At 36.6% G+C, this 19,166-nt stretch overlaps 1 protein-coding gene across 2 annotated transcripts in view; it reads right to left on the reverse strand.

The window, feature by feature from the left end:
• The window catches only part of RNF115 (ring finger protein 115), a 70,526-nt gene that overhangs the window by 31,684 nt on the left and 19,676 nt on the right, over positions 1 to 19,166 (reverse strand). The window contains exons 2-4 of one of the 2 annotated variants that reach the window (XM_025453256.3): positions 13,051 to 13,109; positions 12,154 to 12,205; positions 9,397 to 9,454 (exon numbers count right to left, since the gene is read on the reverse strand). In XM_025453256.3, coding sequence (XP_025309041.1) covers positions 9,397 to 9,454; positions 12,154 to 12,205; positions 13,051 to 13,060 — 120 coding nt within the window. In that variant the 5' untranslated portion in view covers positions 13,061 to 13,109. The remainder of the gene's footprint in view (positions 1 to 9,396; positions 9,455 to 12,153; positions 12,206 to 13,050; positions 13,110 to 19,166) is intronic. The other variant, XM_025453255.3, reaches the window with a different exon arrangement.

A 19,166-nucleotide genomic window follows, 5' to 3' on the forward strand; every position in this document is an offset into this window, starting at 1 on the left:
TAATACATGCTACAACATGGACGAACCTTGCAAAGAATATGGTAAGTGACAGAAAACGGTCACAAAGGTCACATAATGTATGACTTATACAAAATGTCCCAAATAGGCAAATTCACAGAGAATTTTAGTAGTTGCCTAGCACTGGGAAACTGGGGAGAAAAAAGGAGTGACTACTAATAGATACAGGGTTACTTTTGAGGGTGATAAAGAAGTTCTAGAATTAGTGGGGATGGTTGTACACTGTGAATATACTAAAACCACTGACTTGTACACTTTAAAAGGTTAAATTACAAGGTATATGAATTATATCTTAAAAAACATTATAGTCTCACAGAGATCAGAGATCAATGAATTGAGAGTACCATTTTGAAAAGGTTCACAAGCAACTTGATGAAAACATTAAATCAAGATACGGAACACTCATCACTTCTAAAAGTTTTCTAGTGTCCCTAGGTAATCCCTTCCTCCTGCCTCGCCTGACCCTAAGCATTCACTGGTATTTCTCTGGTTTGCATTTTCTAGAATTTTGTATTTTCTAGAATTGCATGTAAAAAAAGATCACATTGTACGTACTCTGGCTTCTTTTACTCAATTATTTTGACATTCATCCATATTTTTACATGTATCAATGGTTTATAGTGAGTAGTATTCCATACACTTTATATTGCTAAGTAGTATTCCATAATATGACTATACCACAATTTGTCTATCCACCTACCTTTGATGGATGGATATTTGGGATGTTTCTAATTTTTAGCTATTAGAAGTAAAGTTGCTGTGAACATTTGCATACATAATTATAGGTGCACTTTTTTTAAAAAAACAGCTAGTGTGTTTTTTAAAGTGATTGTACCATTTTTACAGTCCATTTCAGTTGTTCCAACAGCCATTAGTAAGGGTCAGTCTTTCAAATTTTAGCCATCCAAGATAGTTGTACAGTGGTATTTCGTTGTGGTTTTAACTTACATTTTCCTAATGATTAATGATGTCGAGCATTTCTTTCTTTCTTTCTTTCTTTTTTTTTGATGTTGAAAATTTTTTGCGCGCTTATTTGCCATCTATGTATCTTTTTTGGTGAAGCGAATTGTTCAAGTCTTTTCTCATTTTCAAAAAATGGGTTGTTTTCTTATTATTCTATTTGAAGAGTTCTTTACATAGCCTGGATACAAGTTCTTTATAAGATAAATGATCTGAAAATATTTTCTCCCAGACTGTGGCTTGTCCTTTCACTCTTACTTAGAAGAGTAGAAGTTTTAAATTTAGATGATATCCAATTTATTAATTTTTCTTTTATGGATCATGCTTTTGGTGTCATATCTGAGAAATCTTTGCCTAACCCAAGGTTATAAAGATTTTCTCCTGTGTTTTCTTCTTCAAGTTATATAAAGTTTTACATTTAGGTCTACTATCCATCTCTTGAGCTAATTTCTATATACGGTTTAAAGTTATGTATCTAAGCTCATATTGTACTGTTAATACACAAATGTTTCAGCATTTATTTATTTTAAAGATTTTATTTTTAGATTTTTATTTTAAATATTTATTTTAAAGATTATTATTTTATTTTAAAGATTCTATTTATGTATTCATGAGAGATACAGAGAGAGAGGCAGAGACACAGGTAGAGGGAGAAGCAGGTTCCCTGTGGAGAGCCTGATGCAGGACTTGATCCCAGGACCCCAGGATCACGCCCTGAGCTAAAGGCAGACACTCAACCACTGAGCCACCAAGGTGCCCCTCTTTCAGCACATTTAAGAGGCCATTCTTTTACTACTGGATTGCCTTTGTACCTTTGTCAAAATCAGTTGTCCATAATGTGTGTGTTTCTGGACTCTGAGTATTCTAGTCTTTTGATCTTTGTGGCAATCATCACAGTCTTGATTACTGTAGCTTTATAATAAGCTCTGAAATCAGTAGTATTAGTCCTCTAACTTTTTTCTTTTTTTTTTTCAAAGAAGCTTTAGCTATTCTACATACTTTGCATTTTCAAGTGTATTTTAGAATCTGCTTGTCAATTTCTATAAAAAAAGCTGCCTGGGATTTTTACTGGAATTACATTGAATTATAAATGACATCCCAACAATATTAAGTTGATCCTGAGTGGGGCATATTTCTCTATTTATTTAGCTGTTCTTCAATTTCTCTAAGTAACATTTTGTAGTTCTCCTGTTCAGATCTTATACATCTTTTCTGAAATTTGAAGTATTTCATATCTGTATACTGTTGTAAATTTTTTTAACTTCAATTTAAAAGTTGAGTATTTTTTCAACTGTTGCCAATATGTAAAAATGATTTTGTATGTTTTTGTTATATCCTGTAACCTTGTTAAACCTTACAGATTCCATCAGGTTATCAACATAATATGCCAACTGTGACTAGACAGTTTTATGTCTTCCTTTCCAATCTGGATACCACTTATATCTGTCTCTACCTATCTCTTACCTCATACACCGGCTAGAACCTCCAAAAGAATGTCAAATACAAGTGATAAGAAAAGACATTCTGGTCTTGTTCCTGATTTGCTAAAAAACACTGTGTTTCACCATCAATTATGATGTCAGTTGTAGGATTTTAGATGATTAAGGCTGTTCTCATCTATTTTAGTTTGCTGAGAGTTTTTATCAAAAATTGATGTTGGTGCACCTGGGTGGCTCAGTCAGTTAAGCATCCAACTCTGGATTTCAGCTCAGGTCTTGATCTCAGGGTTATGAGATCAAGCCCCATGTTGGGTTCTGTGCTGGCCGTGGAGCCTGCTTAAGATTCTCTCTCTCTCCCTCTGACCACCCCCCTGTAAGTGCACGCTCTCTCGCTCTCTCTCTCAAAAAAAAAAAAAAAAAAAAAGCTGATATTAGATTTTTGTCAAATGCTTTATGGGCATCCAGTGAGATGACTGTATGGTTTTTATGGTGTACCATGGTGAATTATGTTATTCGATTTTTCAAATGTTGAACTAACATTCTGAAATAAATTTCACTTCTGAACTAAATCCCATTTGAGCATATCTAACTCTTCTTATATACTGTTGTGTTCTGTTTGCTAAAATTTTGTTTAGGGCTTTCACATCTATGTTCATGAGAAGATACTGGTCCATAGTTTTCTGTTCTTGTAATATCTCTGTCGGGTTTTAAGGACTAAGTTGCTTTTATTTTTTAGAATTGGGGGGGTTAAGTTTGTTTAAGTAATCTCTATACCCAATATGGGGCTCAAACTCACAACCCTGAGATCAAGACTCACATGCTCTTCTGACTGAGCCAGCCAGATGCCCCTGCTAGAATTTTATTTTCAAAAAGTGTTTGAACACAATTGTTTAACAAATCCACCAACATAACAAAACTGATCTTTGGGCCAATAAATAAATTTCCACAAAATTATAAAGTTTTTATTATTTTTAGTATAACTTTTCACAAGTATCCCATTTTGGAAGATAATTATATGGTTATTATATGATTATAACGGCTGTAGATGCATTCTACCTTTAATCTGTTATCGGCAGCAGAGTTAAATGGAATTAGATTAGCAGCTCCAAACACCTCTTTATCTTATTTTGAAGTGTGTATGAACCCAAAAGAACTTTTTAGAGAGGCTCATTCTTGATGCTTGGTTTTTAGATACTGAACACCAAAACTATATCTTCATCTTGAGATAGTTTTTATTAACAAACAGGCAAAGAAGTATGGGGATCCCATGTACCACAGAAACAAAGCTTCTACTTAGAGGTAAGTGGAAGGTTGAATAAAATTATTGTAAACCTAAAAGCTAAGAGGACAATTTAAAAGACCTATACTGAGTGCCTGGGTGGCTCAGTCAATGAAGCATCTGCCTTCAGCTCAGGTCATGATCCCAAGGTTCTGAGAATCAAGCCCCATGTTGGGGGGTGGGGGAAGTCCTCTGCTCAAAAGGGAACCTGCTTCTCCCTCTTTCCCTATTCTCTCTCAAATAAGTAAATTCTTTTTAAAAAAATTAAAAATGAAAAAAAAATTAAAAATGGATGCCTGGGTGGCTCAGTGGTTGAGCGTCTGCCTTTGGCTCAGGTCGTGATCCTGGGGTCCTGTAATTCAAGTCCCAAGTCCAGCATTGGGCTTCCCATAGGGAGCCTGCTTCTCCTTCTGCCTATGCCTCTGCCTCTCTCTGTGTGTCTCTCATGACTAAATAAACTTAAAAATAATAAAAAATAAAAGACCTAAAACTTTAAAAGGTCTCCCAGAAATAGATTTGTTTAATAAATTAAGGAAAAACTGGAAGAGTTTTTTTTTAAAAAGAATAATAAAACAGTAAATGATTATAAGAAGCAGAGAGGATAACTGAAAGTAAGAAACTCATCCTCAAATCAACTCAGGGGTGCTTGGAATATAAGACTTAAAAGTAAATGGAAATTCAGAAGTTTTATAATATACTGCCTAGGCAAGAAAGGGCCCTCAAAAAGAAATCTCAAAACTATGGTTGCAACCATGGCAAATTCCTAAATTTTACCAAAATACAGAGCTCAAATGCCATTCACAAAGAGAAATATGATATACAATCCCCTATTCCTCCAGTAATATAAACACTGCGCCACAAACAATTTCTTGAAAGGTACCTTTTCCCAAATGAGTTTAAATTTACAAGCCATGAACTCTGGGCAACTGGCACTCACTGACCAGAAAACTGGCAAAGCTGACACCAAGAATATTTTTTTACCCTTCTTCCTTTAGTTATCATTAAGTTTGTGGTCCTTGCTTGACAACAGCATTATTGGTGTGAACTTAGTATGCACTCAATTATGGAAACAGAGTTATTTTTTGAACAACTGTGAAAAGCTCAGAAGTTTTACTTGACATTTCCAAACTGACTGGATATGAAGCATGTACCGTGAAATGAGCCTGTTTAAGTCTTCATACTAAAAAATGAAACATATGAAAGATTTGGTTGAATTAATTCAAACTCTAACATTCAAGCCAGGTTGCAACTGCTCAAAGAACCCAAACTCTACCAGGGATCTGAGTGCAAGCTCTCTGGTTGAGACTGACAATAGCAAAACATATAAAGGATGGTTAGCCTGGAGAAGAATGATTTATAATCTTTAACTTCTTTTTACTAGATTGAATAAAGCTAAATTTTTATATCCATCTGTCTGGCTTCTATAGATTCAGAGGTGGAGAGAAGAGATACAATCAACAATCAACTATAACATATAACCAGACATGTTTAAGATAACAGTTTAATAAGTACAGTACAAACATAAAACAATATGAACTCATAAAATTTATAATTCTTTTAACTACAAAGAGACAAAAAAGATGTTTGACATAATCCTATTAAATGTTAAAAAGCAGAGACACAATATGGTATACTCTGTGAATGCCTCTGAAAACCGTTATGTAATCATGCATGCAAAAAATGTAAAATACATGCAAAAACATAAAGCTAAAATAAGATAATGAGGACACAAATTTTTCATTTTTAAAAAATCTTACTATTGTTATAGAATCTTTTGGTACCAATGACTCAAGATAAAACCTGAAAGGAAATGTGTGGAGAAAAGGAACGCTTGGAATAGTGGGACTTCAGATGTTTTTAATACCTTTTTATTGTCATTATAATGCTACATCGTGTACCAAAACAAATTTTATTTAGGGGCGCCTGGGTGGCTCAGTCAGTTAAGCATCTGCCTTCAGCTCAGGTCATGATCCCAGGGTCCTGGGATATAGCCCCAAATCAGGCTACCTGCTCAGTGGGAGTCTGCTTCTCCCTCTCCCCTCAGCTCGTGCTCTCTTTCTCAATTGCCCTGCATTCCCTCAAATAAATAAATAAAATCTAAAAAAAAAAAAAAAAAGAAAGAAATTTTATTTAAATAAACATAAACCAGACTGCTCAGAGCACCCTACCCTCTTGTGGTATACCTGGGAGTTCTGTTTCTAGGAAGCCATCTATCTATATTCTGCTAATTGGAGGCAGCAGCCACAGCCACTCTTGCACTGAAGTGATCCATTTAGGTAAGCTGAGACTCTAGGATCAGATGTCTCACAGGTACAAGGTCACAGTCAGAAGCTTTCCAGTAATCAATGAAACCCTCAGGTAGACATGGGCTCAATTCCCCAGGTTACCATCAGGAACCTCTATACAGCAATAGCCTTCCTTTCTATAAACTGCTAGCAATATTTTTAGATTCATTCTCCAATGACCCTCACATGATACTCAAAGTTCCCATTTAACTGGTAACCCTTCTCCCATCCTCACTCCAACTTCACCCACTCTATCTCCCCACCCCAGATCCACTTATAAAAAAATTGTTTTAAATCAATACTGATTTTGTTAAAAGTTTTGCTTGGACTAAGGCTCTTCTAACATATCTAGTATTTTAAGAATTCAGAAAATAAGCTCTTCTTTGTACAAGCAACCCTGGCTGAAAGAAAACAGAACAAAATTGAGTATAAGCTTTTGCTGAAATTACAAACTAAAATGTGGAAAAGGAAAATAGCTTTAGTTTCTATTCATAGTTTTGTAAGTGTTTTATCCAGGGACATGAGTATAAAACCTTATAGCTTATGAATATTATTTTGAGGTAGTTTTTCTCACCTCATTCTATATCTAAATTCAATCTTTGCTGTCAGGTTCCAATACCCAATGTCTTGTTTTAATTTCCCCATGAAGGAGTTTTTTTTTTTTTTCCTTTCTTTATTTTTTAAAGATTTTATTTATTTTACACAGAAAGAGAGAGCGCACAAGCAGGGAGAGCGGCAGGGAGAGGGAGAAGCAGACTCCCTGTGGAGTAATGAGCCCGATAAAGGGTTCAATCCCAGGACCCCATGATCATGACCTGACCTGAAGGCAGACACTTAACGAATGAGCCACCCAGGTGCCCTAGGGTTTTACCTTTTCCATGAAGTTTTAGTAATGGCTAAAATATGTTAAAACTCACTGCATGGAAGGCACATTGACCTACATACCTAGCATGTATTAATTCATTTAATCCTCACACCCCTATGAGGTAGATATTACTTTCCCCAATTTACAAAGAAACAGATTCTCAGTAATTCTGCCCAGTTACATAGCCAGTTAAGTGGTGGGCCCAGGATTGAATGCAGGCAATCCTGCCCCAGGCATACTACTATGTCATTGGACCTCTCCTCCTAAACACTTTAGCCTTTCCAGAGACTGGAGCCCACCAATCTCTCCCTTCTACTGTACTTCTTACATACATACATAATAAGCTTATCACACTCTATAATCTTTGTTGTTTTCTTATTTGTTTCATGTGTTGGCACTTGTTCCACAAGTACATTTTTAAGTTCCTTGCAGGCAAGGCAACCATAACATTTGCTTCTTGCCCCTACTTCCAGCAGAATGCTGTATATAAAACATTCAGCTAAGAAGCTGATTGATTTAAATCCCTGACAATTTCTATAATACCATAAAGACAAATTCTTGGGACTCCTGGGTGGCTCAGCAGTTGAGCGTCTGCCTTTGGCTCAGGTAGTGACCCTGGGGTCCCAGGATCGAGTCCCACATTGGGCTCCCCACATGGAGCCTGCTTTCTCCCTCTGCCTGTGTCTCTGCCTCTCTCTCTGTCTCTCATGAATAAATAAATGAAATTAAAAACAAAGATTCTTTTCTATTTTTTTTAAATGCAAAATATAATTTAAAAAGGAAAAAATGACATACACAGGCATGATGACAAGGGAATTCCACAGAGGGAAAACTGGGCATAATCTTGCCCTTGCTATAAACTCTAAGGGACAAGAAACCACAGGCTATGACTCAGCAAAATTACTTTAACACCTGAAGGATAACTAATGCCATCAGTGACAGACTTAGCATTACTAAAGTTAGGAAAATGACTACCTGCATTTATTTTTCTTCTTAATGCATCTCCCCTGGTGAGTCATATCTATAAAACTGACAGACCAATGTTTTTTCCATTTCTTAAGAGAACTAACATTTACAGAAAATCAAATGAAGTTTCTTCAGCATATGTATAATCAATAAGTGACAATCTGTGTTATCAGGAATAGCACACACGGGGAAATACATAATAAAATCAGAAAGGCTTCCAGGCCTGGGAAGCATAGTAAATTTTAAATAATGTTTTTCAATCCATCAAAATGAGAAAATAAAAATGGGAGTTCAAAGACATGAAATGTTTTGTAAAGCACACTCTAATTGGCTCATGTATTAAGGCACCTCAGAGTTAATAAAAAAAAAAAAAAAAACTTAATACTGGATATTAAGAAGTACACAGACATAAGTAAAAGAAAATACTCAAACATTTTGTCATGCTTCCTGGCTATAATTCTAATAACATATAAATCTGGGGGGCCATAGGTCTTAAGATAATTTTCAGAGGATAAAGGAGAGCAGCTTAGGGTTTTATGAGCTCCTTAGTGAATACCAATTGTCTAATGCACTGCTAATAGTTTTAATTTACACACAAATAAATATCAAAAAATTCTGCTAGCTCTTAGCTGAGATATCTCTAGAAAAGACTAATATGATTCTGAAACACACGCACACAAAATCATGATTATGGGATTTAATTTTTTTTCTTTTAGTATCTATTAGCTTTCTAAAGCCAACCAAGTTGTGTGGCAACAGAAGCAAAATCAAACCAGTGTTTCCTGTAGGGTGAAATAGATGGTCTGTCCTTTATGGGGTATGGTCTCTAAATGATTAAAAACAGAGCATTTAATGCCACTTACTTGTACAATTAAAAATGGTTAAAGAAAAAAAAAAACCACACAACAAAAACTAGAGATTTTAAGTCAATGACTAAAACAAAAAAGAAAATTACTCTGAATTTAATGTAAAAGGATTCCAAGATGCAAACTAATACCTTATTTTCAAATCATAGTTAAAAATTTTTTCCCCAAAAAATAAAGACACTACATTACATATAGAGTTAGAAATTAATTACAGGTCTCACCTTGAGATCTGGAAGGCAAATAAATACCATATCCTTAATCTAGCCCTCAATTCCAGTCATACCAAACCACCATGTTTGTTAGAGGCAATCTCCAAAATCCAGTACCTCTGTGTAAAGCTGAATGTGACTTCACTTACAACTCAATTCTCTTCTGCTCTTTACTTGGCTGTCACATCACCAAAGCACAGTGTATAGCACTGTATTTCACAAATAACACAAACTTTTTTCATAACACACACACAATTAAGGAAGTTGAATACACCACCAGGTTTACAACAGCATAGATCAAGGAGGTCCTCTCTTAATCAAGGGTTTACCAAAAGTAACATACCAAAGGCCCAACTACTAAAAACACAAAATCTTTCTAAGAGCTACTCTTGTTCACATTTTTCTTATACATTCTGATGTTTTACTGCACTGGGAGGTGAAAATCGTCATGATTTTAACATCCATCCACCCATGACCTACAGAATCCCTACAGTCAAAAGAAAACTTACCTCTGCAAAATGTGTTGATGTGCTATTGTCTATCCGGCTGCCACCACCACCTAAAAAACTGAAGAGAAAAAGGAATGAGTACTGATTCTATTCCTAGGAACAAGCTTCCCTCCCAGAAGCTATATATAGAATGGTACAATGAGAACAAAGCCCAATAAGGAAAAATAAGTCATCCCAATGTGACACCTATGAAGGAAATTATGAAGAACTGGCATGTAGATTAATCTATGAAAAATATTATAACAAACTACAAAATCAAGTATAAATCAAGTGAAAAATTGGAAAGTGGGGCCACCATAGAGTAGGAAGAAGGACCAAAGCCAGTATGCCATTTAAATTTGACCTAGCAGAGAAGATAAACATTTATTCTCCAGGAGGCAAAGAAATGAAACAAGATTCTCAAAATAACGTTTCACTAAAAAAATCATTCAACCATCAGAGGAACACAGCATTTGAGCCTACTTGATCCCATGCCTACTTGGGAATGATTAAATATAGTACTACAAGGGGTCTAGTACTATAGTTATTAGCACATTATAAAAGATCTCAATAAATATTTTTTCTTCTGATAGTTTATCCTATTTTTTTATTATCCTACCCATCCTTCAAGGCCCATCTCAAATGCTACCTCCTCCATTCACTAAGTCTTTTCTGAACTCATCAACCAAATAAGGATTCACACCCCTCTGCACTGACTCTGATTCTAAATTCTACCTTATTATAAATATCTAGAATTTGTCTCATCCACTTCTAATGCTCTCCCTCCTTTCATAAATATAAATCCAGAGAGTAAGGACTGTATTAATACCACAAATATATATGAAGTGTTTACTGTGTGTCAGATATTGTACAGAGCACTCATCACTTTTGAAAACCCTAAAATGTCATATCCTGTAATGATAAATTGAAAATAAAGGTTGTTGAGTTAATGTTGAATGCATCAACAGGGGCACCTGGCTGACTCATTTCGAAGAGTATGTGACTCTTGATCTCAGGGTTCTAAGTTTCAGCCCTACACTGGGTGTAGAGATTACATAAAAAAAAAAAAAAAAAAGATGTGTAAACAATAAATAACAATAAGAACTATTCTTGGAGACTGGGGAGAAATATTAGGTCCCGTTGTCCCATGAAATCTGCAAAAAAAAAGAGAGGAAAATGGCTAACATTTTGTGGAGAAAGGAATGGAAAGAATAGATATCACTTTTACTTCAAGAGAAAGTCTATGAACATGTACACACACTCACCCCAAATACAAGTCTACAAACTACTACAGATAGCTTTTATTTTCAGAACACCAGTGCAGGCACCAGCTCATTGAGGAAACAAACACACTTTGGTTAGTCTGGAACCAAAAGTGAAAAAGCAAAGCTAATGCCATTCTCTATGCAGTCATGCTCAGGCCTTTTTCACTAATTAGAAACCATTTAACACTTGCATTTGTTTCAGAAGTTAAAAACACTTCAAATGTAGAACAAGCCCAGAAGTACTGGCACATTTATGCTAAACAAGTAAATAATTTAACTACCACTGTGTATCCATTTTATCGCTCAAGCCTAACCAGACAGGCTTCCGGGCTCCTTCCTGCTTTTTACTACATCATTTCAGGAATTCATATATCCTTGGTAATTAAAGCTATCAACTCTATCTTTTACAGTTCTGCTCCCCCTAAAACTTCCTCAGTATTCCCTTTCCTTAAAATTCTTCCATATTTTAAAAGTTAAAGAAAGGGCTAATCATAGAGAAGGGATAATAAATACTACCACATTACAAAGCTTAAGAAAACTTACAAGATGCTCCTCTGATCAAAGTCTAGCAGCATATGAAGCCCATTTTCCAATATTTACATGTAAGGACCGCCTCTCATTAATTTTTACCACTAACTTCTCACCACTGTAATCTCTACGTATTCAAATCAGCAAATGTTTATGAACTTTATAGAAAGGGAATACCATGCTAACTCTAAGCTACTGATTCTAAGAAAAAGATTTCTTCAACCATTTAAAACACTGATCTTTCAAAAAATATAATCTGTACATTTGAGTATTTGCTACCAATAGCAAACAGGACAACCTCTGACCTACAAAGGCACAAATAAAAGAATTAACTCCAGTGAAAGCAGGATCCATAAAATTCATAGTTCCCTTCCATAAAGAGACTCATCCTGCAGTTAATTACTATCTACATTTATAACCATACTGCATACAGGGCTAAAGAAGCCAATATTACCACTTAAAAAGTTAGAAAAAAATAATAAGCACATTAACTGCCTCCCAACAACCAATACGCTCTTTATTTAACACATGCAGAGGGATCCCTGGGTGGCTCAGCGGTTTAGTGCCTGCCTTTAGCCCAGGGCATGATCCTGGGGTCCTAGGATCAAGTCCCACATCAGGCTCCCTGCATGGAGCCTGCTTCTCATTTCTGCCTCTCTCTCTCTCTCATGAATAAATAAAATCTTAAAAAATAATAATAATAACACATGCAGAGCATAAGTGTTTGAAGTATTTGATGCCATTATGACAGCACAAATAAAAAGCTGCCCCCAAATTAGCACGCCATTCATACAAAATTGCTCATTTTGCTGTCATGCTAATCCTATAGTTTTAGAGCTGGTATTGCGTTATTTAAAACCAAGATTATTAGATCACCATGTATTTGTACCGAACTTGATCCCATGCCATATACTGCCCCAGAAGCTCCAGTTCATTTATATGTATAATTACCAATCATTAATAAAGTTAAACTAATAGTACATACTGTAAAATGTGTAGTTTTTCCTGGTTGTGGAAGGGACCTTCAACTTTAGAGTCTGCCAACAGCAATAGTAAAGGAATTATTTACCGCCATTAAAATCTCCAAAGTCACTCCAAGATTAAAAGAAGCTTCAGATTCTTTCTATCCAGTCATATTTCTTCAATTGTCCAACCACTGCCTAACCATATATCCACAAAAGAACAAATGTGCCATTATGTTCAGCCAAAAAAAGCCATCCTACCAATGCTATTCTACTTTTCATTAAGTTTTATAGTCTTATTTGTATTAATCAAGAATACAAAATACTATCACTTTCAGAAATAGTTCCCCCTTTTATAAGTTTTACATCTTTAGTAAGTAGTACATCATAATTTCAAGCATTATGAACCCAATGAATATTATAGCGATAAGATGGCATAAGTTTGACTACCGTAATTTTAGTATGAATTAGGACCCTGAGGCTTCCTCAAAGCAGTTTCCCTGGCTAGACTAACCTTATTAGATATCTTTGTCAGAAGTCTCTCCCCAGCCAACCAATGAGGTATAACAGAGATTTACCTTTAGGCAACAGAGTGGTCATTAAAACCACGCAATAATCTAAAAGAACACCAAAGATTCAGAAAATAAGTGAAAACTTACGAAGAGTTACTTTGATATGGATATAAAATTTTCAAAGGAATGCCACAATCAGAAGCAGTGGATCTCATCACACCCATTATCACATCTTATCCCAAATTTTCCCATTTTTATTACCCTTCTTCATTCCCTTCCTCCATCTCTCTCTCTCTCAGCAGAGAGCATAAGTTATAAAACACATTTTTTTCTATTCATTCAGTCAATGCTGATAGAAAATAACTTTGATAAAAGAATGCCAGATTTATTCACAAGCTTGTACAATACCTGGAATCATCTGTCACTTCTTCAATAAAGCCTGATTCACATCTGGGACAAATATATTCCTATAAAAAAAAAAAAAGAAATAAAAGTCTTTCATTAGAAAGCTAAGCATGCAGTTTCTAAGTAATATGCAGTATACAAGCTGATGCGATGAAATGTCAATGCGCCAAGGATAGTTCTGTTTTTTGTTTTTTGTTTTTTTATCACACTCTGGCAAATAAATTCCCTAAGAAGTTTGCAGAATAGCTTCATAAGAGGTTTCCCCTCCCCCACAAGAGTTTCCACTGGGAGGGAGAATGTCAGATTTTTGTTTTTTAATTTGGGTTGATTTTTTAAAAACTGGAATAAATTCATGATCTAATTTTCTCTTCAAATCAAATGAAAAATCTCCACTCATTATCAGAGCAGTAAACGATTATAAAATTGACAGATACAAAAACTGCTATTTTTTACTATTTTGCATGTAGGAAATACAAACTGAATCACAGTATAAATCAATTGGTAGACTAGGAATTTACAGTGAAGTTTCACAATATCTCTAATCCATTTTTTGACTACCAACAGTTCCAAATAAAACAGTATTCTCAGGTATTTAACAGAAATATTAATTCAAATAACTGGAACAATTCCATTAAATCAGCTTCTAACTCCTTCAGTACCATGACTCTTTCCTTTTCTTTTTTTACAATCCTGAGGTCTTTTATTTTCTTTATGTTTACCATGCCATGAATTCATAGGGAATGAGTTCCAGCAGTTCAGGCTCCTTTCCATTGGTTCTCACAAAGTGTGCTTCTTTGAGTGGGGCAGGCTGGCGCTTCAGTTGAACCCAAGTACCTTTCTCTTTGGCTTCCTTCTTTTTCTGATCATTTTCCTTCACACACTTCAGGAAGCCATCTTGGCTCTTTGAGTGTTTAATATGTTCAATGCAGACATTAATTCTCTTGGCAAAAATCTTGCCCTTGTTTGTTTACAGCAGTGCCAACAGCATGCTGAGTAACACTGTAGACTCTTCCAGTTTTGCCATGGTAACATTTGTGGGGCATTCATTTTTTAACCGTGCCCATTCCCTTGATGTCCACAATATCACCTTTCTTATAGATTCCCATGTATGTGGCCAAAGGAACAACTCCATGTTTTCTAAAAGGCCTAGAGAACATATATCGGGTACCTCTCCTCTTTTCCTTTGTGTTAGTCATTTTGGCGAATTACTGAAAGATGGCGGTTCTGGCCAAAAGGCTGAATCTTTCTTTTAAATAAATATCAAGCATTGGCACTGATAAGAAAGAATACACTTTAAGGGCTCCTGGGGGGCTCAGTCATTAAGCATCTTTAGGTCAGGTCATGATCTCACGGTGGTGAGATCAAGCCCCCAGTAGTCTGCTAGAGTTTCTCTCCCTCTGCCCTTCCCCCAGCTCAGTTTGTGTACTCACTCATGTGCTCTTTCTCCAACAAATAAATCTTAAAAAAAATATATATATATATACTTTAGAGACTGTCTTATCATACTTTTATTTTTTTACCATCCTAAAGTATTTTTTATCATCCACTTATCATACTTCTAAAAAATATATTTTAACTACCTATTAAAATAGATCTAGGGCAGCCCAGGTGTCTCAGCAGTTTAGCGCTGCCTTCAGACCAGGGTGTGATCCCGGAGACCTAGGATCAAGTCCCACGTTTGGCTCCCTGCATGGAGCCTGTTTCTCCCTCTGCCTGTGTCTCTGCCTCTCTTTCTGTGTCTCTCATGAATAAATAATATCTTTTTAAAAAATTTTAAATAAAATAACATAGATCTAGAAAGACATCTTCATATCTATGAATAAATAAAATCTTTAAAAATTCTCTTTGCCCCTCCCCTGCATTCTCTTTCTCTAAAAAATGAAATAAATAAATCTTAAAAAAAAAAAAAAAAAGAGGGGCACCTGGGTGGCTCAGTGAGTTAAACAGATGCCTTTGGCTCAGATCATGATCCCAGGGTGCTAGGATCAAGCCCCATGTCAGGCTCCCTGCTCAATGGGGAGTCTGTTTCTCCTTCTGCCCCCTGCTTGTGCTCTCTCTCGCTGTATCTCTCTCTCAAATAAATAATAAAATCTTTAAAAAAAAAGAGAGAGAGATATAAAGAAAAAAAAAACAATCCTTTCCATCAAAGAGATTAGTTTGGTGAGGATATAGTCAAGCCAAGAAAGAGTAAAACTTCATAAAATAATTGCTATAATTAATGCATACTGAGAATATAAGGAAAGGCCAGGGAAGGCTTTCTCTGAAACAGTGACTTAAATTATTAGTCTGTTTGCTCCATGAAAAAAGGAAATTATGGGCTAATGATCATAACAATAGAATATAACATGCATGGAGGTTGGAGGGGAGTGGTGTGAGTGTCAATAGGCAGGCAGGGCCCAGACTGTGGAAAATTTCAGATTTACCGTAAACTTTAACCTATGAATCAGAAGCTATCAAACTTTTTTCTCTGGTATACACATGAAGGCTGAGAAACACTCATAACAGGCATACTATATGCTCTAGAAATAAAATAATCTGGAGACCACATAAATCCCTGAGCCCCTCCCTCTCCTCTTTCATCCCCCACCCTCCCAGGTAGCAGTAACTCTATCCCTTTCTCTCCTGCTAAGAAAGTTTATCTGAGTGCAAATGAGACTGATTTTAGAAGGCTAACGTTAAACCTTTTCTAATGTCTAATGTTAAGAAAAAAAGGAATCAATTACAAAGTGTTGTAATTTGTCCCAATCACAGGCTGCGCCCTATGATTTCCTCCCTCTCCCTCTTGCTCATTCGCAAAACTTTAAATATTCCCTACGTGGAACAACTCCCAAATGTGTATCTCCAACCCAGACCACGTTTCTGAATGTTTTTTCTCTCTCTTACTTACACACAAACACACACACATACCCTCAAGATATGGCATACCAGTTCACTCATACAGGAAACTTGGGAGTCATTCCTGACACCTCCCTCTCCACTATCTTCCAACATCCAACCATCAAATCTGGCACTTGTAGCTCAAACACATTTCTCAAATCTACTCCTTGTCTACTGCCACACTCTTAACCTAAGCCAGCACCGACCGTAAACACTGAAATACATTATCTTCCCTAAGTGTCATCCAACTTCTCTTCCAGCATTTTCCTATCTTTTCTGCATACTGAAGTCAAAATGATCTTTTTTATTTTTTATTTTTTTAGAATGATCTTTTTTAAAACATAAAAATGGGGCAGCCCAGGTGGCTCAGCGGTTTAGTGCCGTCTTCGGCTCAGAGCATGATCCTGGAGACCCGGGATCAAGTCCCATGTCGGGCTCCCTGCATGGAGCCTGCTTCTCCCTCTGCCTGTGTCTCTGCCCCCACCCCCTCTATGTCTCTCATGAATAAATAAAATCTTTAAAAAAAATGATAAAATAAAACATAAAAATGGACCATGTCATTCCCAGCTTAAAACTTTCCACCTCTTTCCCCAAACACTTTGTATAAAATCAAACTCTTAAACATGACTTACAAAGCCCAGTTTCGGCTAGTCTCTATTCAACTGGCCCACATCACTTCAAGCTATTCTCCCTCCCTCAGTATAGTCCAACTACATGGGCCTTCTTTCAATTTTTCTGACTGGTCAAGCTCCTCGTGCCTCTAAGTTTCTATGTATACTGCTTCTATAACTGAAACACTATTTCCCAACTTTATTAAGGCAAGGAATTTCTAATCCTCTAGCCGCCATTTTAATACCATGTCAGAGAGTCCTTCTTTCATCACTGAATCTAAAGTGATCTCCTCTTAGTCTTTTCTTTTTTTATTGAAGAATAATTGATATAAGATATTAGTTTCAGGTATACAACATAGTGATTCATATTTGTATACATTATGAAATTATTATAAGTGTAGTCACCATACAAAGTTGTTACCATTATTGACTATATTCCTATGTTGTACTTTTTATCCCTGTGACTTATGTTGTAACTCTAAAATTGTACCTCCTAATCCCTTTTACTTATTTTGCCCTTCTGATCCCCTATTATTTTCTTCGACGGCACCTTGTTCATTACTTTATAGCACTTATCACAATATGTAAATATATATATATATATATATATATATACACACACACACACACATATTTTTTTTTAATGTCTGTCTCCAGTAAGCTTAACATTTCATAACAGCAGGGTGCAGATTCATTTTGTTTACCACTATATGCCTATAAGAGACAGGTGTTTGGTATTTACTGGCTACGTGAACATGAAATTACTTGTCATACACGTCACAAATAAGAGTCAAAGTACCAGAACCCAGAACCTGATACAATCAGAAAATAGGTGGAGTGGAAATAAAGAAATAAAATGAAATTATGACTGGATCATAAGATAGTGGAGCCTGAGAGGTTTCAGAGGAAGAACTGTTCTGGATGATAACAAACTTCAAGATATAGCTGTAGGAGGAGGTAACTAAAATGGAGTAGGGATGAAGGTCTTTAGAGTTAAACAGTCATCTATACTGATACTGAACTTCCAAAATGATGTTAAGAGATGTGGTGGAGAGAAAATAATTTCAAAAGGCAGATACCACAATTAGAAAGACAAAAAAAAAGGTTCTGAAGCAAGAATCATGGTGACTTAGAGTGGAGAAATGTACAAGTCTTCTCATAGTGATCCCAGGCATGGTTATAAGAACCAGGCTGTCAGCTACCACAGCTGCTTCAACAGAACAGGACACTTTAGAAGTATAAACCAAATTGTGGAAGTACCACAGAGTTCCACCTATCCCTAGGTACTCCTTCCACAATCAAATCTTCCTATATAATTCTATTTTAACTACAGGGAAGAGAACCACAATTCTTTCTAAACGCATTGTAAATTATTCTTAATAAAAGGTTTGTAAGAATTGCTTCAAACTAACCTGGAGACATGATGTTGATTTAGGGTGGAGATGAATGAAATAAGATTGGCTTGAATTCATAATTATTAAAGCTGTGGTTTAATAATATGATATGATAATATGTGGATTTCTCGGGATCCCTGGGTGGCTCAGCGGTTTGGCGCCTGCCTTTGGCCCAGGGCATAATCCTGGAGTCCCAAGATCAAGTCCCACATCAGGATCCCTGCATGGAGTCTGCTTCTCCCTCTGCCTGTGTCTCTACCTCTCTCTCTGTGTGTCTCTCATGAATAAATGGATGAAATCTTTAAAAGAGAGAGAGAGAGAGAGAGATGGGATTGGGCAACAGAGCAAGAGGGAGAGAGAATCCCAAACAGACTCCACACTCAACGTGGAACCTGACTCGGGACTTGATCCCACAACCTGAGCCAAAACCAAGAGTTGGACACTTAACCGAATGTGCCACGCAGGCACCCCCATATGCTCTTCTGCAATATGACTTTCTACTCTACCCCATTTGAATCTAGGGTCTCTAGGACTTCTCTGGCTGAAAGAATACTGGGCCAGTTCCAGAGGAACCCATTAACTAACTGCCTGACAGCTTCTGCCTCTTGACTCTTTTTTTTTTTTCTTAAATTTTTTATTTATTCATGATAATCACAGAGAGAGAGACAGAGGCAGAGACACAGGCAGAGGGAGAAACAGGCTCCATGCACTGGGAGCCCGACGTGGGATTCGATCCCGGGTCTCCAGGATCGCGCCCTGGGCCAAAGGCAGGCGCCAAACCGCTGCGCCACCCAGGGATCCCTGCCTCCTGACTCTTAACACCCTGAGCAGCCACTTAAGTCTGGGCTACTCTGCTGGACAGAGAGGCCATACTGAGACATCAGACAAGGATTGGACTGAAGAGGAATATATCAGCTTGGAGGTCCAGTCCAGTAGAGCCTTCAGATGGCTCCATCTCCAAGCACTATCTGACCATAACTGCATGAAAGATCCCAAGTGAGAGCTGACTAATTGAATTCTGTAAATCCAGACACATAAGAGATAATAAATTACTGTGGTTTTCTTCTTTTTATAGATTTATGTTTTTAGAAAGAGAATGCAGGGGGCAGGGCAGAGGGAGAAGGAAAGACAATCCTCAAGCTGACTCTCCACTGAGCACAGAGCCCAATGTGGCTCAATCCCAGGACCCTGAGATTATGACTAGAGCCAAAAATCAATTAAGAGTCTGCCACTCGAG

The sequence above is a fragment of the Canis lupus genome, chromosome 17, assembly GCF_003254725.2.
Source record: "Canis lupus dingo isolate Sandy chromosome 17, ASM325472v2, whole genome shotgun sequence".
NCBI classification, from domain to species: Eukaryota; Metazoa; Chordata; class Mammalia; order Carnivora; family Canidae; genus Canis; species Canis lupus.